This window comes from Pongo abelii, chromosome 15 (genome assembly GCF_028885655.2).
Source record: "Pongo abelii isolate AG06213 chromosome 15, NHGRI_mPonAbe1-v2.0_pri, whole genome shotgun sequence".
In the NCBI taxonomy this organism is placed as follows: Eukaryota; Metazoa; Chordata; class Mammalia; order Primates; family Hominidae; genus Pongo; species Pongo abelii.
In genome coordinates this window covers 79,883,403-79,907,031 of record NC_072000.2, presented here as the reverse complement: position 1 = coordinate 79,907,031, position 23,629 = coordinate 79,883,403, and the positions used below count along the sequence as shown (strand labels likewise).

General features: G+C 45.9%; 1 protein-coding gene across 3 annotated transcripts in view; it reads right to left on the bottom strand.

The window, feature by feature from the left end:
- Positions 1-253: 253 nt before the first annotated feature.
- FLVCR2 (FLVCR choline and putative heme transporter 2) overlaps positions 254-23,629 on the bottom strand; it is a 71,225-nt gene continuing 47,849 nt past the window's right edge. Inside the window, exons 4-11 of one of the 3 annotated variants that reach the window (XR_008513115.2) lie at positions 14,760-14,827; positions 13,426-13,529; positions 8,926-9,036; positions 7,316-7,421; positions 7,083-7,194; positions 6,477-6,532; positions 1,752-1,978; positions 254-1,518 (exon numbers count right to left, since the gene is read on the bottom strand). Coding sequence is in view for 2 of the 3 variants with exons in the window: in XM_002824956.5 (XP_002825002.1) it covers positions 1,907-1,978; positions 6,477-6,532; positions 7,083-7,194; positions 7,316-7,421; positions 8,926-9,036; positions 13,426-13,529; positions 14,760-14,827 (629 nt within the window). In the remaining variant the exon portion in view is untranslated. Of the gene's footprint in view, positions 1,979-6,476; positions 6,533-7,082; positions 7,195-7,315; positions 7,422-8,925; positions 9,037-13,425; positions 13,530-14,759; positions 14,828-23,629 lie in introns of all 3 variants that reach the window. The other 2 variants (XM_002824956.5, XM_024231328.3) reach the window with 2 other exon arrangements.

Below are 23,629 nucleotides of genomic sequence, written 5' to 3'. Positions count from 1 at the left end.
TGCAGTCCCTCCATGTAGGCAAACAGTAATCTTTACAGCCTTGTCTTTAAAAAATATCCCTCCCAGATGGTAAGGGCTGGCAACAGTGAGATGCTCCTGTGGAAGGCCACAGTTGCTACTTCTCTAGCCTCACATTCCCCCGCCCTAGCCCAGCCCTTCCCCACACCTGAGACAGGAGCCTCAGGAATGTGTGACAGTCTCGCAGGGACTTCTAAGAGCCATCTCTGCTCCACCGAATGATAAGGCAGACCACTTTCCGAGAAGTTTTTATTGCCTTGAAACGTCTGATCTTACAAATAGAAAACACAAATTATGTTTTTAAAATAAAGCAATAGGTTTGGTAAACATTTTGTTAATACCTTTTGAAGGGTTGATGAGTAAACATCTTTCTCTTTATCAAAAAGTAAAGCACACCTTCACCTCTCTTCCACACTGACTCACTACTGCCGAAAACGTGGACTTCTTTCTTCTATTACATACAGCACGTTCCTTGCATCCATTGCTTGAATCTGTACAAACACACACACACAGGCAGACACACACAAACCTGGCTCCTCTCAGGCAGTGGCCCAAGCACCACAGTATTGCAGCCAGCACAGGCTGCCCTGATACACTGAGGCCAGGGCAGTGGCTGGAGCAAGACAGCACAGTGGTCACGATTGCAGGTGCCCAATGCATAGGAGAAATTACCAAAGCCCATGAGTACAGCCAAACAGCAGGCTAGATAGGAAAGGTCAGCTTGAGTTGGTTTAAAGGGAATCCCTTTAAGTTTAGAATATCTGATAGAGATTATCGCTCAAAGCAGGTGAGGAGAGGGGTTGGTGGTGCAAATGCTGTCCCCAGCAGAGGTGAGATAAGCTTTTAATTCTAACAGACTCAATTCCCATTTCAAGGGGCACCTTTGCTTCTACCCCTTCCCTCTTATCTCTCAGAAGCAGCTTTGGATTTGTCAGAGTGGAATGAATCAAGATTAGTTTTCAGCAAAGGTTAGAGTAAGTTGGCTGGGATTACCCTGCCTTGGAATAAAACAAGCACTTGGGCTGATGGCTGAGATTCCCAATGCAACATCAAGATAAAGGCATCAGAGGTGACTGACACACAGAAGTCCCTGGGGAAATACTTCTGTAAAAAAGAACCTTCCCATTCCCAACTCAAGCTACCAGAGTTCCCAAATATGGGCTTCCACAAATATACTCAGAAGGTAGCCCCCAGCACGATCACACCTAGGTAGGTAGCCCTCCCGAGTAGGTATCTCTGTCATGGCCACAACAAAGTCTTTTGTCAAGTTTATTGATGGTTGGTTTGCTCAGCTCTTAGGAAAGAGGGTTTGGAGACAGACCCGTTAGGCCAGGAAAATTTAGGCCCACAAGTCCCAGTGGAGCTGTTCCGATGGAGTTGTTCTAATGGTGCTTCCTCTCCCGCAGAACTTGAGCAGTCAGTCCGATGACCCAGGAGATGACCCCGGCAGAGCAGCTTGCCACTTCTTAGAACTGGGCTTCATGAGAGGCTCTTAGGACACTGGAAATTTCAAGTTAATATCCTGAATAGGCTTTCTTCCTGTGAAAATTTTGCAGGCATTGTCCATGATGGATGGAGGAAAAGAGGGAAGGCAAGAGACCAAGCTAGGATTGACTCTCCGCCAGCCTGTCCCAACACCAACTCCCATAACCTAAAAGGGGATGGAGGTGGGAATCAAATTTGCATTTGGTGATAGGTGCAATTTTCTCCAACTAAATCATCCAAGCTCTTACGTGGGTTCTAGGAGGAATAGGCCATCCACGCCACAAATAGTCCCACTGATTCCCTCCAAAAACATCTCTAGCGAAGCCCTTTGTGCTGGCGGTGAGAGCTGTGCTGAAGGAAAAGGTGGGGTGTTCATGTTCCCTGAGTTGTCACCACCTTCCTCTCAGAGATGATCCTCTGACACAGCAGTGGGCACTTTGCTAGTGTTGCTCTCCTCCTCCTCCTCTTGGAGTTTCTATAAAGCAAAGCAAACAGGCAGTGCTGTGGGTAAAGGCACAGGACTCCACCCTGGCTGAAGCAGCTGCCTGGCCATGACTAATCAGTGGGGAATACAAAAGCCAGGGGCCACTCAGCATCCCAGAGAGCCAAGAAAGGGAACAAGAAAAGAAGCAACCAGCCCCTGCCATAAATGCACCCACAAACACACACCACCCAACATCATGAGGTCATCAGAGGGAAAAAGGGCAAGCTTTCTATGATGCCAAGGCCACCACAAATGATCCAGCTCCGAGTGCCACTCTTCCAGGCTCACTCTCAGGACTGAAACAGAAGCAAAGCCCCTTTTCCCTCCACGTTCTGAAAACTCACCTCAACTAACCATCAAATCACTGTCCAAAGTGCCAGGTCTGTGATTCCCTCGGAATTTCCAACAACTCCCATTTGGAGGCAGCCCCAGGATGAGGAATACTTTTTTTTTTTTTTTTTTTTTTTGAGATGGAGTCTCACTTTGCTGCCCAGGCTAGAGTGCAATGGCGCGATCTCGGCTCACTGCAACTTCTGCCTCCAGGTTCAAGTGATTCTCCTGCCTCAGCCTCCCGAGTAGCTGGGATTATAGGTGCCCACCACCATGCCCAGCTAATTTTTGTATTTTTAGTACAGACAGGTTTTCACCATGTTGGCCAGGCTGGTCTCGAACTCCTGACCTCAGGTGATCCACTCACCTTGGCCTCCCAAAGTGCTGGGATTACAGGCGTGACCCACGGCACCCAGCTGAGGAATACTATCATAATGAACATGCAGTAGATGCCAAAGCAGCATGCATAATTGCATATGTAAGCTCAATGGCTTTAGCTTTCTAGGGGAGGGATGGCACAGGATTCATTTACAGGAAAGTCTTCTAAGTCACACTTTTTAGGTGAGTTTGGAAGTAAACATGGCCTGGAAATTATCCTGTGGGGCCCCTACGTACATACTGCCAACCTGGGCCTTTGTCTACTGTTTTAAGAAGTACTTTGTCTGTGACCTCAAGGGTTCTTCTGATTCACAAGAAGGCCTTGGGCACAGGTGCAGCACCACACAGCCAACACTACTCAAGGCCTAGAGGACATGCACAGGGCTAAGACAGAAGCCAATTTCAAGTGGACAAATGGTGCTTTCTTCCCCAGGGAGTGTCTCAATGCCTGTTTGTGGCAATGGAGACAGCTGTAGAATCCAACCTTCCCATTCTCAATCTTGCTAACACTTGGCATCAAGTCAGCCTCAGCCATGAGGAGCCATCATTCAGGCAACTAACAGCCTATTTCAGTCACTTAGTCTCCCCTCTCTCTCTGACACACACACACACACACACACCACGCCTGCCTCCTCCAAAGCCATCACCTCTAAATCACAATCACAAACGGGAAACAAGTTAGTGGAGACAGAAGTGCAACTAGTGTCTACGTGCTAGAAGAAAAATGGAAACCCAAACCAGTAAGATGTTCATAGTCAAGGTCAATCATTACCCTGTCCCAGAAGTCCTATCTCTTTTTCCCTAAACTATACATCTCACTGATTAGAAAGAGCAGGTCTGGCCAGATCTGCTGTGTGCCCAGTCTTCACCTGACTCTGACAATGAATTTGTCTGCAGGTCTCCGAGTTACACCGGCTGTCATGGGGTGTGTAATGTCATGGCTCCAGAGGAGGGCTGCTCTGTGATGGCCCTGGCTTCCTTGCTGGTGTCAGTCCCAGCATGACTTTGACCCCCCATAATACCATGCTGCTACAGATGCCAGGGAGGTCTACAGACACATAGTGAATTATCCAGGGACACAAGACAGGTGAGCACCATTTGTTGGAACCTAAGGCTGTTATTCCTACTCAGCGCTATTTCCAGCACCCCACATTCAAAAGAGACTGAGCCAACAATTGTAACCTTGATTAACAAACCTGGTCCATGTGCACAAAGAGCTGGCTGCAAGAATAATGAAATAGTGGAACAACTGAAATATTGAGTGAGATGGAAATACACAGTAGACATGAGGTTGTGGTATAATGTAATAGTGTAGAAATGTTATCAAGCTATACTAAGTAAATAAGCAGGATAGAAAACAAAATATACACAAGCATGTCCATAGATTACAACACTGGAAATGCTACTAGGTTATCTCTGGGAAGCAGGATTATAGGTGATTTTTATTTTCTTTGTTTGCCTATGTCTGCCAACATAAACACAGGTTATAAAGTCAACACAGCAAAATCTCATGTCACTTGACATAATACGTCACGTTCCAAACTGAAACCTTTCACTAGGCACCTTTTCCCAGACTCACTGTACATATATTTACCAAAGTGTAACAAATCATTTCTCTCTCTCTCTTTTTTTTTTTTTTTTCGAGATGGAGTCTTGCTCTGTCACCCAGGCTGGAGTGCAGTGGCACGATCTCAGCTTACTGCAACCTCCACCTCCCGAGTAGCTGGGATTACAAGCTTGCGACACCAGCCTGGCTAATTTTTGTATTTTTAGTAGAGATAGGATTTCACCATGTTGGCCAGGCTGGTCTCAAACTCCTGATCCGCCCACCTTGGCCTCCCAAAGTACTGGGATTACAGGCATGAGCCACCGCGCCCGGCCAGTGTACCAAATCATTATGTCCCCTTGTACACAGTGTGGGTGAAAAATCCATCTCCACGGTGGCCATACTATGGCCCTGACACAGAACTAAAGAATGTCATTCCTGCTGAAAGGCCTTCCCTGTCTCCCCAGCGAATTTCCTGTTCTAGGCTCCTTCTTCCACATGCTTGTCTGCTGCTGCCTGCCAACTCTAGAACGTAATAGCAAAAGACAAATAGTAAAGACCTAAAGATTATCATCTATCTGCCAACACAGATCCTTCAAACACTAAAAATATCCCTTACAGATATCTCTTGCCTTAGAAAATTGGCGAAGATTTTTCAAAATGAAAAATAGTCAGTGTTGACACTCACATGACTGCCTAGCAATAGAAATTGCTAGTACTCAAAGTACCTTTCTAGAGGACGGTTTAGCAACACATACCAAAGTCTTTGAAATGGGCATGACCATTAATCCATTTCTCCAGGAAATACGGTACTTGAGAACATGCACAAAGATTCGGCTTCCAACATATTAATCACAATATTATTTGTAACAGTTCAAAACAACCTTAATGTCCACAGACAGGAAAATTGCTAAATAAATCATGGCTTATCCATATAAAGGAACACTATGCAGGCATTAAAAGTATGTTGTAGGCCGGGTACAGTGGCTCACTCCTGTAATCCCAGCACTTTGGAAGGCCAAGGCTGGTGGGTCATTTGAGGTCAGGAGTTTGAGACCAGCCTGGCCAACATGGTGAAACCCCGTCTCTACTAAAAATACAAACATTAGCTGGGCATAGTGGCATGCACCTGCAATCCCAGCTACTTGGGAGACTGAGGCATGAGAATCACTTGAACCCAGGAGGCAGAGGCTGCAGTGAGCTGAGATTGCACCACTGCACTCCAGCCTAGGTGACAGAGCAAGACTCTGTCTCAAAAAAAAAAAAAAAGTATGTTGTAGGAGACTAGTTGCCCGATAAAGTGCTTGCAATAAGTGAAAAAAGCAGTTTTATTTTTGTTTAAAAATATGCATTTATATACACACATTCATATACCCATGTATATATTATAAGTGGATACAGACATGCAGCAATCAATGCAAAAAAAAGCATCTCATCTCTAAATGATGAAATTACAGTATGATTTTTATTTTGTACACTTTTCTGTATTTTTTACTTATTCTACAAAAAGCATGTATTACCTCTATAAGTTTTTTTAATTTTTGAAGAAATATCTTACCTTTACTCTTTCTCAGATTTGAAATTCCTTCCTATCAAATCATCACTCAGATTTGATACCTAACATTTTGTTTAAAGTGGTTCCTGGCTGGTAGAACAGATGGAAAACACTTTTCTGTTCTAGGTCATACTCCTGGTCCTCTCCTCTCCTACCTCGCCAGCTCCTGCTTCCTGACTTGTCCTTTCAGAGCCCTACTGGCATCTCTTTGGCTCCGTCCCCATGGCCCTGCCTAAGGAGTTGTCACATTCCAGGAGAGTCACAGCCTTAGGGCCACCACTGCCATGACAGAGTGGTGGAGCCAGGCTTCCCCTTCCTCCCCAGCCACTGAACCCAGGCTGAAAGCAGTGGAGCCAGAGCCTCAGGACTTGGCTCAAGATCCAGTCAGGGGTGCTGTTCAGCAGACTGTGACAACAGTGACACACTCTGGGGATGAGGCCGGGGGCTCCAGGAAGAGGGTAGGAAGTGGGAGAAGAGTCCAAGAAAGGGTAGCAAGAAAGCAATGCCAAAAACGTCCACTGAGGAAAGTCTTAGGATACCATGTGTAAGTGATGAACTGGTCTCCCAGCTATGACAAAACCAGTCCCTGTGGGAGTTCTCCCTGCCCTATCTATGTTGCCACATCCTCATCAAAAGCCTTGGACCCTGATCTCAGCCCCACAAAGCTCCCACATACTCACATTCTCAGGAGTTTCTTTGTTTGCTTTCTGTCTCCGGAGATCTGCCTTAATGAATGCTAAGGTTGATAGATTGAGAAGGAAGAGAGACAAAAACACAGTTATCACGTTCATCCAAGAGAAGAAACCTTCATTTCCTAAGGGTCACAGGTATCCCAAACTTACTTCAGATAGTCAAGAGAGCTGGTGGCTGAGGGCACCATCAGCCAAATTGAGAGAGCCCGAGGATCACTGCCGTCCCTGACAGGCAGAAGCCAACAATGACAGTGGCCTTCACTTATGGATCAGGGACTTTGCACACATTGCTCTAATCATCACAACAATCCTCATTTTACAGATTAAAAACTGAGGTTCCCAGAGGTTGGTCCACTTGTCCAAGGTCAATAGCTATGGAAGTCAGTGTCACAGTCTGGGATTCCAACATGAGTCTTCTGGCTCCAAAACCCATGCTCATTCTACCAAAACAATGTGCTGCCTCCCAAACAGATTCCCCAACAAACCCTTCCATCTGCCCCCCTACGTATGTACTCCCTATCTGTTGCTCCATTGAGACACTAGGGTCCCAAATTGCCAACCTGAGCCTCATCTTGCCCTCAGGCTCCAACTCACCAGTGAGGGCGGCTCCAAGAGTAAGGAACACACACAGGAAGATGTTCCCAGGCTTGGTTCCATAGTTGTCAATAATCTGGCCCTGGGAGATGGTAAAGATGATCCCAAATACCTGGAAAGCCATAAAGAAGATAGGAAACAAGGGCCCAGTCAACTAACTCGTGAGGAAGAACTGAGCTGCCATGATGCAATGCCCTTCCAGTCAGGAAACAAACAGGAAATACGAGCTCTACCTGTGCAGATATGTTGAGGAGGCCAGAGGAGATGCCTTCTGATTCTGGGTATGTGAGCTCCACGGCAAACTCAAATCCCAGCGGGAGATAGCCAGTCATAAAGAAGCTGAAGTCCAGACCAGAGAAACAAGAGGATGAAGAACTTCCAGAACAAGAAGGATGGGGAGCCCACCTCCTCCCTTAGGACTCCCTTTGCTGTTTTGTTTCTTGCCACCAAGACATACTAGGCCCTCTAATGATCTGGGCATCCTCTAAGTGGTCATACCAAGGAGAGAGGCACCCCTGAAGGCCAGGAAGAAGTTCACAGGGAGACCTTGTGCTCAGCAGGCCTCTGGGAGCCCTTGCTGCTTCTCCATCTTGCCATCAGTGACAGCCAGAGTCAGCATTTACAGAAGGGGCAAGGATGCCTGGTGTGTTCAACCTTCAGCTGACAGACTATGTCCTGGGTACACAGGCCCTGTGCTGGGAGTGGGAAGTTCCTGGATATTGAGCAGCATCTCCGTGGCTCTCTGGGACCTGGAAGGAGGAGCTTAGAGTCCTCCTTATTTCCATCCAGAGAGGAGCCAGCTGAGGACTGAGTGCCAGCACAAGCTCTCTCCCTCTTTCTCTCTTTCACATGCACATACACACACACACACACACACACACACACTCTCTCTCTCTCTCTCTCTCTCTCTATCTCTCTCATATACTGCCTATAACTGGGAAGCAGAGCTGAACAAAGACTCCTGTGAAAGAGGTATTGTTTCCTATGTTTTCTCATACAACAGGTCTAGAAAATTCCAACTTTAATTTCTCTTTTTTTTTTCTTTTTTGAGACGGAGTCTCACTCTGTCTCCCAGGCTGGAGTGCAGTGGCTCGATCTTGGCTCACTGCAACCTCCGCCTCTCAGGTGCCAGCAATTCTCCTGCCTCAGCCTCCCAAGTAGCTGGGACTACAGGTGTGTGCCACCGTGCCTAGCTAATTCTTGTGTTTTTTAGTAGAGACGGGGTATCACCATATTGGCCAGGCTGGTCTCAAACTCCTGACCTTGTGATCTGCCTGCCTTGGCCTCCCAAAGTGCTGGGATTACAGGCATTAAGCCACCGCACCCGGCAACTTTAATTTCTTACATTTGCACCACGCTTCTTGATGCTTTCATACCTATTATCTTTCTCAATCTTTCCAACAACTCGACAAGGCAGGCCACTCTTATCTTTCTTTACAGATGAGGAAATTGAGGCTCAGAATGGTTAAGTGCTGTGCCCACGGTCTAACAGGTAGGCGGCAGCAAAACTGAGACCAGGACCCAGTCTCTGGTTCCAAGCCCTGTGTACTTTCCATAATCCCATGTTGTCCAGGCAAAGCTGAAAAAGACTCTAAACAGGTTCTAGCCTCCAAGAGGTCACAAAGGGTGTGCTTCATGCTTCATTCCATCTCAAAAGAACAGACAGCCCAGGCTGCCTTTGGAAGTACTACAAGTATTACCAAGACCCCTGGGCACCATGTCCATATCTCCTGAGGTCAGTGAGAAGGCAGCAAAGGCATCAATATTGCATTCTAGGATGTTGGAAGCTCTGGGAGCCATGGCGTGGTGTTTTCTAATAAATCAGCCAGAGGGTGAAACTTACCCCATTGTGCCAGCAGTGATGAACACTACCCACAGGTGTCCCAGGTTCAAGGTAAATGTGTACACCACCATGCCCACCAGTGTCATGATATAGACTACCAGGGTTGTCTCTCTACAAGTAGAGGCAAAGAAATTGAATCAAACACTTCTGACTTTAATAGGCTCATTCATTCATTTATTCCACAAGCATCTATTAAGTATCTGCTGCATGTCAAGCCCTCTGCTATGTTCTTGGAGTTTTGTTTTGTTTTGTTTTCAGAGACAGTGTCTTGCTCTGTTGCCCAGGCTGGAGTGCAGTGGCGTGATCACAGCTCGCTGAAACCTCCACCTCCTGGGCTCAAGCAATTCTTGTGCCTCAGCCTGCTGAGTAGCTGGGACAGTTGTGCGCATCATGCCTGGCTAATTTTTGTATTTTTCATAGAGATGGTGTTTTGCCATGTTGGCCAGGCTGGTCTCGAACTCCTGACCTCAAGTGCTCCACCTGCCTTGGCCTGCTAAAGTGCTGGGATTACAGGCCTTACAAGGCCAAGGCCTGGCCTTGTTCTTGGACATTTTCTTTCATAGAACTTTCTCTCCATGAGGGTGATGGACACTGACAGACGATGATCACACAAAAAAATTATTTAATTATATCATGATCAATGCTACAAAGGGTGAGTAAGACTAGTAAAGTATGAAGCCATCTTACGATATCTTTGTTCCCTTTCTGTAGAACCCACTCAACAATATCAAGCTGCCCCTTGACTTGTCATGTCCTAGCCACAGACAAGAAGGGCAAAGCCCTTTCTCCTTCTCCCATCCCTCACCAGAAAAAAGAAAAAACAGGATGAACATCAGCCATGATGAGGTGGTGGCGACGTTCAGGACTACCCCAGAAGCTGTCCAATTCTGCTTGTCTGCTTTATCCCAAGACCCATGACAATGCTGGGCAATGCTCTCTGTCACCTACAAGTTCTTCCTGTCCCTACTTGAACAGACCAATAGACCCAGCAAAGCTTTTTCTTTTCTTTTTTATCTTTTGTCTTTTTTTTGAGATGGAGTTTCGCTCTTGTCACACAGGCTGGGGTGCAGTGGCGTGATCTCAGCTCACTGCAACCTCCGCCTCCTGGGTTCAAGTGATTCTTCTGCCTCAGCCTCCCAAGTAGCTGAGATTACAGGCATGCGCCACCATGCCTGGCTAATTTTTTGTATTTCTAGTAGAGATGGGGTTTCGCCATGTTGGCCAGGCTGGTCTTGAACTCCTGACCTCAGGTGATCTGCCCGCCTCAGCCTCCCAAAGTGTTCTAATTAGAGGCATGAGCCACTGCGCCTGGCCCAGCAAAGCTTTTTCTGTTGAGTCTGAACTACTCCACTCCAGAGAGCAGGAATTAAGAGAGAATATTCTCTCGGCCTGAACTGAGTGCTTGACTTCCAAAGCCAATGTGAGAAACCTTCTCTATCTTCGCCCACTCCCTGTTACATTTCCCTGTGTCGGTCCCCTCAGGAGTACCATCAGCAAGTCTTGGTTTCTATTTCAGGCTCACCCCTCCTGTGCCCCTCCAGCAGTTCTCTTCCCATGTTGCACACCTAGGACTCTGCTGCAGCCCTGACTCCTGCAATTTGACCTGCGTTCTTTTCCCTGCACTACCTAAGGCAGGGCACAGGCACTGCACATCCCTCTGCCCCCCTACCATGAACATCAGGACTCAGATGATGAAAGCTTTAAAGCTTTTCTTTTCTTTCTTTCTTTCTTTTTTTTTTTTTTTTGAGATGGAGTCTTGCTCTGTCACCCGGGCTGGAGTGCAGTGGCACGATCTCGGCTCACTGCAAGCTCTGCTCCCAGGTTCGCCATTCTCCTGCCTCAGCCTCCCGAGGAGCTGGGACTACAGGCACCCGCCACCATGCCCGGCTAATGTTTTTTGTAGTTTGTTTAGTAGAGACAGGGTTTCACCGTGTTAGCCAGGATGGTCTCGATCTCCTGACCTCATAATCTGCCCGCCTTGGCCTCCCAAAGTGCTGGGATTACAGGCGTGAGCCACCGTACCTGGCCAAAATCTTTAAAGCTTTTCTTTACACATCACCCCTGAAGCCAGAATCATGGTGGAGGCACCAACCGGCACACTATGGTTGTGTCAAATGAAACCCTCCATCTCTTGAGTGCCAGATTCTGTGAAGCACTTCATATGCATTTATTATTTCAATTCAACCTTTACAAAAATCCTGTAAGAAATAACTGACGATTTCTCATTTTACCAATGAAGAAACTGAAGCTCAGGCCACTCAAGTTACTTGTCCAAAGTCACCAGCTGAATAAATGCAGAGCTGGGATGTGAACTCAGAGCTGGATTTGAAACCAGTGTCCCTTGGCTGCTACTGCATGCGGGAATAACGATGCACTATGCGGTTGCATCTTTGGAAAAGCTCAAGATCAGAATCTCCAAAGGATGCTGCTCCCACCTGGTGCTTCAAAGCAGTTGCTAAGGGTAGAGGAGCTTCCTCCTCCCTTCACGCTCCTCCCTCACACTCTTCTCACCAACTCTGCTGAAAGCAACGTCATGGACGCCAGTCTTGCCCGATGATCCCACAAGCTCACCAGGATGAAGCTTTAACCATAGCTTCATCCTAAACCACTGACCAGTTTAGAAAAACTATTTGTAGTCCCAGTCCGAGATAAACAGACTCACCACCCAATTTCCAACCTCCAAACAAAACTAGACAAATCTGGGAGCCTTAGGGTGACGAGGACTGGCTCCAAAATCATGGGATCACAGAGCTCTCGTGACGAGGACTGGCTCCAAAATCATGGGATCACAGAGCTCTCGTCCCACTGGGAGTTGCCTTTTCTCTGCCTGGGTAGTGGCACAGGGAGAAAAATATCTTGTGCTGACCACTGGATTTAGACATCACGTGACGCTAGGAACTGGTGACATCTAGGTTCTGAAGAGGGCTGCGAAAGTGGCCTTCCCAGTCCTCTCATTATCTTTTCTAATTCATCTGAATCATCTGGCTGCCCATGTCCCAGCCCAGCCAGCATTCCAATCCCTCCCTCCTCCTGCTGCAGAGCAAGCCCTGGAAAAAGGGACACCACTATTCAGTGGTTTGGGGATGACCAGTCCTCACTGCTCTTGTGTCTGGCTGAAGCAAGCAACTAACAGATGGCAGCGATGAGATGGCGGCCAAGCCCTGCCAGCAGTAATTAAGCCGAGCCAGGCTCCTCGTCGCCACCTCCCTAGGGATGGTCTCAATTGGCCTTTGATTAGGGCAGCCAGAATGAGACCTGGTCTGACCAGAGCCTCACAGAAGCGGGTTTGTGTGGCAGAGAACAGGTCTGCCACTGTCTGTTGCCTGCAGACACTGGGAACTTTGGAGGCCTTGACAGAGCAGCCGGGGACACTGCTCTGCCCCAGTACAGTACAGCCCAGCAGCTTCCCTGCCAGCCAGTGCTAACTGAGTACCCAGTGAACGGGGAGCACTGGAAAATCACAAGGGAAGGATGTTGGGCTGCTGTTTGCCAGAGGATTTTCTCCAAGGCCAGCTGCTGAATGGAGGCACCCAGGCTGCTTTCTACAAATGCAGATTCTTCTGCTGATTTGGCATCCATGGGATGGGTGGTGGCCTGGCATTCACTAAAACCTTTTAATTTTTTTTACCCATGTGCACACCAATAAAACTTTTTCTTTTCTTTTTTTTTCTTGAGCCAGGCTGGAGTGCGGTGGCGTGAACTCAGTTCACAGCAACCTCCACCTCCTGGGTCAAGCGATCCTTCTACCTCAGCCTCCCAGGTAACAGGGACTTCAGGTGTGTGCCACTATGCCTAGCTAATTTTTCTATTTTTTGTAGAGATGGGGTTTCACCATGTTGCCCAGGCTGGTTTTGAGCTCCTAGACTCAAGCAATCCTCCTGCCTCGGCCTCCCAAAGTGCTGGGATTACAGATGTGAGTCACTGCGCCCAGCCTGATAAAATCTTTTAAAATAGCTCCAGGCTCTTAGAAATGCACTGGGCGTTCAGATCCAAAGTACGTTACAATATTTACCAACAAGGTATAAATAATTGCAAAATAATATACACTGCAAACTGGAGAAAGCTCAGAGCACCTTGGTTAACCCCATGGGGTCCACAAGGTGCCATGAGAACAGGGCAGTGAAATCACCTCCTCCTCATCTCCACTCTTTGGGGTTTCCACAAACTTTCCACTGCTGAGATTTTTTTTCCCATTCATTTTCATTTCTCCCTCCTCTGCCGCTTTCACAAAGCTACTTAGAGAGTGGGGATGGGGAAGAGGACTATGCTAGGCCTTCAAGTCCAGTAGCTCTCATCTTTCTAAGATCCTGTGGGGATCTTAAGAAGGGTATAGCTTCCCTCATTTGATAAATGAGGAAACTGGGTTCAGAGAAGTCAAACTTGAATGACGTGCTTGGCCACTAGGATCTCCAAACAATGACTTGGAGTCACATTGCTTATGAGTATGTCATTTCAAAAAACAGGTCCCCAATTCTCAGTCCAAGAGGATGAGTCACTTACTTGTAGGTTTTGGACCTATCCAGCCAGATTCCTGAGATCACAGCCCCAAGCATTCCTGCAATGACGATCGTCAGGCCAATTCTTCCAGCATTCACTTCTTCCCCCTGGGGAAACCATAGCCCCAAAGATCACCCGGGGATGGGACAAGACCCGGGACAGAGCACAGTCACCATGGGGTGAAGGAACAAAGGCGGGTAACTCAGGCTCCATCAGAGTCAATATTCAGGATGTATCAGGACAAGATGGCCTGTAAGAAGATGGCCTAGGAGAAAATTCTAGAATAACTACTCCTCCCAACAATATAACCCTGACTGTGTGTGCATGATATTGGATGCTGGAGTGACAAGGATGAACCAAATCTGTTCTTAGAACTACTTTTAGGCAAATTTTTTAAAAAACATAAACCTCACAGCAACTCTTCTATCTTATCTGTCATTAATTCCATTTCACAGATGGGGAATTTAAAATATATATGTTAAAATTTCTATTTTTAGGTTTTTTTGAACTATCAATGCCAAGAGGAATGGAAAGATAATCGTTATATATTTTTGAGTGCTTACTATAAGCCAGGCACCATGCCTAAGGTTTTATATCATTATCTCATTTACTCCTCGCCATTCCCCATCGTAAGGTTAGGAGTCAGTCTTCTCCATTTTGCAGATGAAGAAACAGGCACAATGAGATTAACCTACTAGCCCAAGGTCACAAGGCATATGTTAAATTCAAAGCTTGGATCTGAACTCAGGCCTTTGAACTCCAAAACTAGAACACTTAGCCACATAGCCTATCACTTCTGCAAGAGTGAGAGCCTAGTCCTTTCAAAAGAGGGTTGGATCTCCGTATTCCTGACTCCAGGCCACTCAGTATTCCATTCCCAGCATCCAGCCCAGCCCTTGTGGGTTCTGGAAACATTTAAATTCAGAAATATTTTATATATATATTTGCCAACAGTGTTGCCAGGCACTATGCTGTATAATAAATACATGTATCATATATAATTATGTATACATACACAAGTGTCATTATTTACTCTCTGATCCTAAAAAGAATCTTGCAAGAAGTAATTATGCTTCTTTTGCAGAAAAAAAAAAAAAAATGAGATCTCAGAAACACTAACTAGCTTGTCACACGGTCAAGCCATCACACAGTTTAGTACCACCAAAGCTAGGGTTGAGATCTAGGGCCATCTCCCTCCAAATCCCATAAGCATACCACCATATCACGCTACCTAGAACTGGGGGGAATGAAGACTTAACTGTCATCCCAGGTCCTGCCAAGACAGACTTAGAAACTATATCATCTTGAGGCCCAACATGCTTAGGGAACTCCCTTACCGGGTAGTGCCAGATCACCATGCGATTCAGCAGAGTGGACAAGGCATAAAAAGCACCAGCATTCAGACCTGAAGGAGGGAGCGAGAAATACAACATTAGGGTCAGCTTTCTTCTGGGGCCATTGTTAACTTCTCCCCCAGCATTTGGGGGGTGGGCAGAAATCCTCATCTCACTGCCACTCTGAGCAGTATCCTCAGAGAAGAAAACTCCAGGCAGGTCTGAGGCTACTCTGCAGTTTTCTCAAAGAAATACTTCAAAACAACCAAAAGTAACCATTTAACCTTCCATTAGCCACACCCTATTGCTCTCTGATCCCTTTAATTTGCCCTGGAAAATAGACTCTGTTGAGTATTACTCCCAGGGCAGAGTCATCTACATTTTTCTTAAGCGTTGGGTAGATCTAAGGGGTGGTCAGTAGGAGTCCTGGACACCCTCCCCCTCCTGATGACCCTGCCCCTTCTTGAGGCTGCTCCAGACCTCTGACCTCTGACACCACTCCCTCTGCAGGTGATTTCTCTCCTCTTTCTCCATTCCTCCTCCAACTTTCTTTGCTGAGTCAATGTCACACAAAATCTATTACATGAAACTAGAAGAGATCCTAAAGAGCATTCAGTTGACTCTCCTACTTTACCAATTCATTCACCAAAGGAGCACCTAGAATATGCTGTGAAAGGCTGTATCTTTAGCGAATAAGGTCATTTGGCCAAAGCCATACAGCAAGTGAGTAGCTGAGACTGGAACTGACCCAAAGGAGAAAAGGCCTCCTGGCCTCCCTTCAATGGTGATGATGATGATGACAATGGCAGCTGCACATACCTATGGATTAGACACTTTATAACAACTCTGGAAAGTAGGTAGTATTATCATCACCATTTTAGAGATAATAAAGATGCACACACAGTTAAAATAACAAGCACAGCCACTCCGTAATGCCCACCGGGGGTCTTTCTACCTTTAACTAAACATTGAGGCTCACAAGACTACCACCGGCACACTCCATATTAGATTTACTTGGAAGGGTGTAAGTCAGGACACATAGCTTGTGGGCAGGGCAGCCTCAGGAATTCCTCTTCAATGGAACCAATCCATTCCATTGGATTAGAACCCCATTCCATCTATATAGATCCATCTATATATATCCATTCCATCTATATAGAACCCCAGTTCATATAGCCTTCCGGAAGCTACTGTCTTTCAGATGATGGCTAAGGTGCAAGGGAAGGTGGGTATGGCAACCACCCTGGCTTAATGCTCACAGGCGCCACTATTACTTGTAACAATTCCGTAGGGGTAGCTTCCAGGGGCCCCATAAGTGACAGGCCAGTGAAAAGAGTCATTGTACTCAGAGAAGCATAAAGAATGGCTTACCACAAGAATGAATAGGTCTCTCTGTCCATTTGTATCACCAGAGGACATTTTTATCATAAGCAATGTTGCCTAAAGGTAGTTGACATACTCCCTTTATCAGGTTCCCAGGGGGTAAAAGATACAAAGTTAAGCAAGGTCAAATTATCTTGCAAAACGGGAAATAATTTGCTTTGCAATCACACAGGTATTAAGTGATGGAGCTGGATTTGAACTCAGGCCCTGTGGCTCCAGATTTCTTGATCTTAATCACTCTGCTTTACATCCTCACAAAGCTGATTATTGAATCAGATTTTCCCAGCTCAGATCATGAACAATTTCCTCATGTCCCAGCCTCTCCCAGCAGTTCACCCCAGGGATGCAACAAGGTTGGACTCAATGTAGTCTCCTGAGCAGCACAGAGCCACAGTGGGCCAACAAACCCAGACATGTCCCCAAACGTCACTACAACTGACAGGCTGATGATTGCAATGATCATGAGGCTCTCAGCAACATCTCATTCAAGCAGCATTCCCATCTAACCTTCATAGCACATACTCAGCCACTTAGAAAGTCCATTTCCAAGTGAAGAGGTCCCATAAGGAGACATTCCTGAAAAGCCAAGTGAGGCGGAGTGTGGGAAGGAGAAGAAAGAAAATAGTCTCCTCCCCTCTTCCCATTCATTCCTCCCGCTCCTCTCTAAGCCTCTTGCCTGCCCTAGCCTGACACTGCAAAGGGCAAGGAATGTTCCAACTCAGGCTTAGCTTCAGGGGAACAGCTGCTCTCCTAACTGGGATGAGCCAAGGAGGGCAGAATCCACAGAAAAAGAAAGGAAATTATCCAGAAGGACTGGGAGCAAAAAAAATACACCAGTGCTCACTGGTCCTGATAAAGGCCTGGGGAACAGAGTCCTGAACAGGTTGACCCATACTGCTGAAGCTGAGTGGTTTTTCTGGGGCTCAATGGTTTAACGAAATAGTTTCCAAAGTGTGGTCTCTGTTCCATCCCAGACCTACTGCAGCAGAAACTCTGGGAGTGAGGCCCCCGGCAGTCTGCAGTTGAACAAGCCTCCCAGGTGATTCTGATCATGCTCCAGGTGGAAGCACTGGCTCCCTAGAGCAGTGTGGTTAAACAATAGCCATCCCTGCTCCAGGCCAGACAGGAGACTGAATTGGGGCTAAAGGGCGGCGGGAGGGAAGGAAGAGCAGGGGTTCATCCTGGAAGGCTGCCAATCTGTTCCACTGTTTCTGCAGCCCCACCTTAGAGGATTCAGGAGCTTATGTATGTTTTCTGAATCCATCTTTGGTCTAGATGTCCCTCACCATATTGTCAAAGGTTGCCAGACACGGTTAACCAGCGTAAGTCCACTCTACTGCCCAAACAAAGGGGTTGGGCATCCCACACAGAAGGGCGGGAATGAAATGCATGCTCCTTCCTGAGTGAGTACCTCTTACAGGAGTACAGATGACTGCATTCTATTCAGGTCTGATCATCCTCAGCAAGGTGAGCCTGCTGGGCCAGGGAAGAGAAGATGTGATCTTCCCTGAAAGGCCTGGTCATTCCTGGAATCAGTCACCTGGGAGTAGTGCCACTTACTGAGGAGGCAGGCTTTAGAGAGGCAGAAAGGACTCTGTCATCATTCTGAGTCTCTTTCTCGCCTTTGTCAAAAACATTTTTTTTCTTTGTAAAAAATTTTGGTGGGGTCTCACTATGTTTACCAGGCTGGTCTTGAATTCCTGACCTCAAACGATCCTCCCACTTTGGCCACCCAAAGTGCTGGGATTACAGGTGTGAGCCATCAAGCCCAGCCAATAACAATTTTATTCAAACTGTGTTCCAGTGACTACTGACATTAGAATTCCTTAAAGTTTAAAACTGCAGATTTTGAGGCCCTACCATAGACCTACTGAATCAGAATCTCTCGGAATGGGGCCCAGGAATCTGCATCTTTAGCAACTACAACAATAAAACCCCAATGCACTTGTTAAAATGTCTGGAATTTGAGAATACATGGCCTTCAAAGTACAAAGGATCAGGGACCAGACCCAGGCTCCCAGGTGGTGGGGTTAACATGGAGGCAGCTGGGATGGGAAGGGGCTTCAAGACCCATCACACAGCTACCTCAGAGGTTCTCAACTCTGCTGCAAGTCAGAATTCTCTGGGATGCTGGTAGAAGGCAGATTCCTAGGCCCCAACCCAGACTTTCTGAATCTGAATTTCCAGAAATCTATGCACACATTCAATCAAGCACCCCAGGGGGTCCTATCCTCAGGGAAGTCTGGGAAGCACTGACCCCAGATCATATCTTTGGGTTTTGGTTATTCTGTGTTTCCCGTTAGTCCTTGTTTTAAAGGGCCGGCTTGACCTCAGCAAAGCTCCTGGGAATCCAGAAAAGGATTTTATGCCCACTCCTCAGCCAGGATTTTAGAGGGGGCATGAAGCCCCCTCCCTAGGCCCATGTAGGTGGAATAATGATAAAGTGCTGAGAGCCCCAAGGGAAGGTGAACCTTGGGATACACAAGTTGAGGCTCTGAGTTCAGATGCCAGAGGCACTGGAAGTTTATTCAGAAGCGTGAATAATCTTGCTGGCAGCAAGGCTGGGGCATAACTATGGAAAAAGTATGCCTTTTGAGTATGCCATTTTCTAGAAGAGAAGACTTTTCAACAATTCTTTTCAACAGGGCAGTTGTTATGCCATTGATAAGAAGACATTAGAGGAGGCCATGTGAATGCAAGACCCAGAGACACAAAGAGAAGGTAGCCAGAGGAAGGTTCCTTTCTCCATCCCACCCTACCCTACTGTGAAACACACCAAAGACACTGGCAGACAGGTGGAATTTCTGGTTCCCTGAGTCTTCCCGCATTGCCAAAGTTGAAGGAGAGAGGGAGGGTGTTTTACTGGCAGTTTCTTACTGATATGATATTTCCGCAACATCAAGCACGAGCTCCACCCCTGCACCTCTCCCCCTCTAAACTGAATTGCCAGATTTCGAAAAAAAATAGCAAATAAATACATTTATAATAAATAAGAGTTCTTAGTATAAATATGCCACAAATATTGCATAAGACATATTTATATTAAAAGTATTTGTTGTTTATCTGAAATTCAAATTAAGTGGATGGTCTTTATTTTATCTCTCAACCCTACCTCTAAGAGTGTAGCCAGAAGTCTAGGGAAAAGCCAGCAACACTTGGACCCTCGATTTCCTCCAAGGCCTTCAATTATTGCTGCACCTCAGTTCTGGGCAGTTGACTCATCAGCTGGGAGAACCACTTGAAAAGCCACTACAAATACAATACCAGCAGCTGCAGGACAGTTACTCCTCCTCTTAGTGAAATCTGGTTTGGACCAAAGAAGCAACGCTGGAAATCAGTAAGTTTACCAATGCAATAGCATTGCAGTCTGGCAATGGCAGACTTGGAAGTCTGGAGGCATGCCATGTCTTTATTCTCAACTGCATTAAAAGCTTTCACTTCCATTCAGAACACTCCAGTGGGAAGTAAGTGTCATTACTGTTTTCTAGTGGGGGTGGAGAGTATTAAAGAGATGGAGGATGGGCAGCACAGATGGAAGAAGGAGGTACACTCAGTATCTGGCAGAGCTGATGCCAAAACTCAGACCTCCCATTTCTTATGAGCCAACTCTGAGTCCAGCACTCAAGGCTCTTAACCCAAGACATGTCCACCCATGTCCAATACATGTGCCTGTGAAATGCTGTTGCCTGCTTAATTCCCAGCCACATGCTCTTTAAATGCATATAATTCAGAGCTAAATACGAACACTACGTGTACAATGTAAAAAGTATGAACCATTTTGTTCTTCAAAGTCCAATCTGAAACTGCAAGGGGATTAGGAGAACTGGGGCAATTCTGGAGGATTTCAAAGCATCTAGTTGAATTGATAGAGGGCATTTTAGAAAATTGTTTTTGTTGTGAGGCTGAGGCGGGCAGATCACCTGAGGTCAGGAGTTCAAGACCAGCCTGGTCAACATGGTGAAACCCTGTCTCTACTAGAAACACAAAAATTCCCTGGGTGTGGTGGCGGGTACCTGTAATCCCAGTTACTCGGGAGGCTGAGGCAGGAGAATTGCTCAAACCTGGAAGGTAGAGATTGCAGTGAGCTGAGATCATGCCACTGCACTCCAGCCTGGGTGACAGAGTAAGACTCTGTTTTAAAAAAAAAAATTGTTTTTGTTTTTGTTTGTTTTAATTTGGAACAAACACAGTAGGAAAAGAAAGCGAAGATTAACAGTTGGAGTAGATGCCTATAGTTCTTGCCCTACGGGCAAGAAGCTAAAACTCTAGAGCCTCAGTTTCCTCATGTATAAAATGAAACAAAGGGCTTATGTCATGGGTTTGTTTTGAAAAATTAAATGAGATAATGCATGTAAAGCAATTAACATGATTCCTCCATCAAAAATTTTTTCAAATCTGTGATTGAGTCTAAGAATCATTTTCTTTTTGGCAAAGAACCCCACATGGACATCACATTCTCCAGAGTTTCCTTTCAACATTTTCAGCCAGCCTCTTGTTCACCCCAACTGTTATCCCCACTGCAGGCAGCTACAATGTTAAGCAGTGCCATTGATCATTTTCAACAAAGGCCCTGGCAATAGGGCTTTTCCCATGAGCAAACTCCAAGTCAGGTTAAATAACAACATGTCCTATGAATAGGGCTTTTCCGGGGACCTGCTAGGTAGGTCAAATAGTAATTCTCAGGGATGGAGCTCCAAATCGATTTTGCTCCCTCCAATGGCTATGAGACAGTTGGTTTTCACAGCTCCATGGCTGTGAGGCTGCTGGATGTCACAGCCCCATGGCTGCAAGGCTGTAGTAGTCAAGGCTACTGCAGAGCCTGGGAGAAGGGGATTGGAATAGGGCAAGCGAAAACACAAGGCCCACTGTTCTTACAGATATTTAGCCATTTCTCTTGAATAAATGCTGCTTGGATTGTTGCAAGCCATTTGTTAAAAGTTCTGAAAAAATTCATTTTGATATTTTTTGCCATTGTTCTTGTTTCTATAGAGGAGGGGATTTTCTAAGGTCCTTACTCCACCATTCAAGAAGTGCTTTCCTATTTATTTCCTAGGTTATAATTTAATCAAATAGATAAGGAAAAGTGTCCAGAGGTACAGGATTAAAACTACTCTGTCAGATTGAAGACCATGTAAGCAACCAGCCATGTGAGAGGAAGGGGGAGGAGCAGTATTGCTCCCCACAGCATGGCCTAGGCTTGAGCCCCTCGATGACCGGGAGCAACAATGTTTCTGGTACATTTTCTCTCTATTTCTTGTTCTCATGAGTCAGTGACCTGGCCCTAACACCAACAACCTCCAGCACTGAGGACCACAGCCTTTGGAATGGGACCATTGCCCAGTTATCACCACTGTCACCATTTTCAGCCAAAAAAATTTTTATGAAGCACTCATCTGCCCTAGAATCCCAGGTAGGCCTCAAATATCCTCTTGTTAGATGCAACAAGGTTTATGGTTGTCAGAGGTCAATGCACTCACAATGTCCAACTCTAGCGAAAGTAAATGCTCTTAGAGTCATGGAATCCTGAGTCTAGAAGGGCCCCCAAAGGTCATCTGGTTTCACTATCCATCTTTAGCCTGAGATCCCCTACAACATTCCCACCAAGTGGTTAGTCCCATCTATGCTCGAATATTTCCCAGTGATGGGGAACTTGTAACTTCCTTAGTTGGACTTCTCTAAGCATTGGAAACTCTGTCTTTATTTTGCGGATGAATGGGGAGACATACTCAGAGAACTGAGAAACTGGAGGAAATGAGGAATGGAGGACAAAGATCTTGAAGATGAACCTGGTCATCTACAGCTATTCCAGATGAAAGGTCACCTAATTTCTATGTATGCCTGAAAAACAGGATTGCCCCTCTACCAGGATGAAGCCGCCTCTTATCTAGTGTCTCAGCAGATAAACATTTTAGTTGAGATAAAATGTATTGAGGAGCCTGAAATGAAACTCTGGCACAATTCTAAGAAGGAACATCAGCAATTACAGAACAGGCATTAAGAATGCAGATTTTGGCTGGGTGCAGTAATCCCAGCACTTTGGGAGGCCAAGGTGGGCAGATCACCTGAGGCCAGGAGTTTGAGACCAGCCTGGCCAACATGACAAAACCCCGGCTCTACTAAAAATACAAAAATTAGCTGGGCATGTTTGCGCGTGCCTGTAATCCCAGCTACTCAAAAGGCTGAGGCAGAAGAATTGCTTGAGCCAGGGAGGCGGAGGCTGCAGTGAGCCCAGATCGCACCACTGCACTCCAGCGTGGACAAAAAGAGGAAAACTCTATCTCAAAAAAAAGAAAAAAAGAAAAAGAATGAGACTTTGGAGTTAGACAAACTTGTATTTGAACTCTGGCTCTGCCACTTGAAAGTTGTGTGACCTTTGGGCTAGTTATTTGGCCGCTTTGAGTTTAGTTTCCTCATCTATTAAATAGGGATAATTTTAGTACCAACATCACACAGGTGTACTGGAAGTTAAATAACATCAGATATGAAAAGCACCTGGCACATAGTAAGCACTACTGTTGTTATAAAACAATAGCTTTTGAGTCTACAGGCAACATGAAGCCATGGCCAACTATTTATCTTAGTTATTTATCTTAGTTATTCACTAAGAATAAGTCATGTCAAACCAATTTCATTTCTTTGTTTCATATGGTTACTGTACATGTCACAGATTTGCTAACTCTTAGTTTTAATAAAACTTTAACTGGTGGATTAAATGACCAAATGTAGGCTGAATAGCAATAAAGGTGGGTAGATATGTAGCAGCTTGAACTAAGGGTACTAACTAATAGACTGGCATTCATCTGGAGGACACTCTTTAGTGGAATGCCATGAGGCTCTGTCTTTGCCCTTGTTCGATCCAACAATCTTATTACAGGTTTGAAATAAGATACAGAAAACACCACGCTGGGAAAGAAACACCATGCTGGGAAAGAAAGCCAACACGTTAGCATAAAGATTCCAATTTATCTTTCCAAGAGCCAAGCAAATGAAATGAAAGAGGGATGTTGTTGTGCATTCAGATAAAATAGAAGTCAATTACAGGATGAGGGAGGACTGGTTGAGGAGTGACTCATGTGGCAAGACACATATACGCATGCATGCATTAATTAATTAACTAATTCAGTAACTACTGGAATAGTCACTCAAGGCCAGCCACTGCTGAGGAACTATAAAGATGAAAAACATAAATTCACACTCTTAGAGAGTTCAGTCTAAGAGGGAAATAGACTTGCAAAAAAAATTTTTTTTTAATGACAGATGCTAAGATGTACAAGGAATAGCATGGTAAGAGAGGGAAAGTTACCTACTACTGCTTTACAAAAGTGATACTGAGATGAGACTTGGAGGACCAACAGGCATTTGTCAGATAACCTGACATGGGAAGAAATTATTTTCTAGGTGGACTTTACAACACATGCAAAGGCCCTTGGGCATAGCTGAGTCCTCTGGATTGACCCTAGACGACAACTTTACATGCACATTTGGGATTT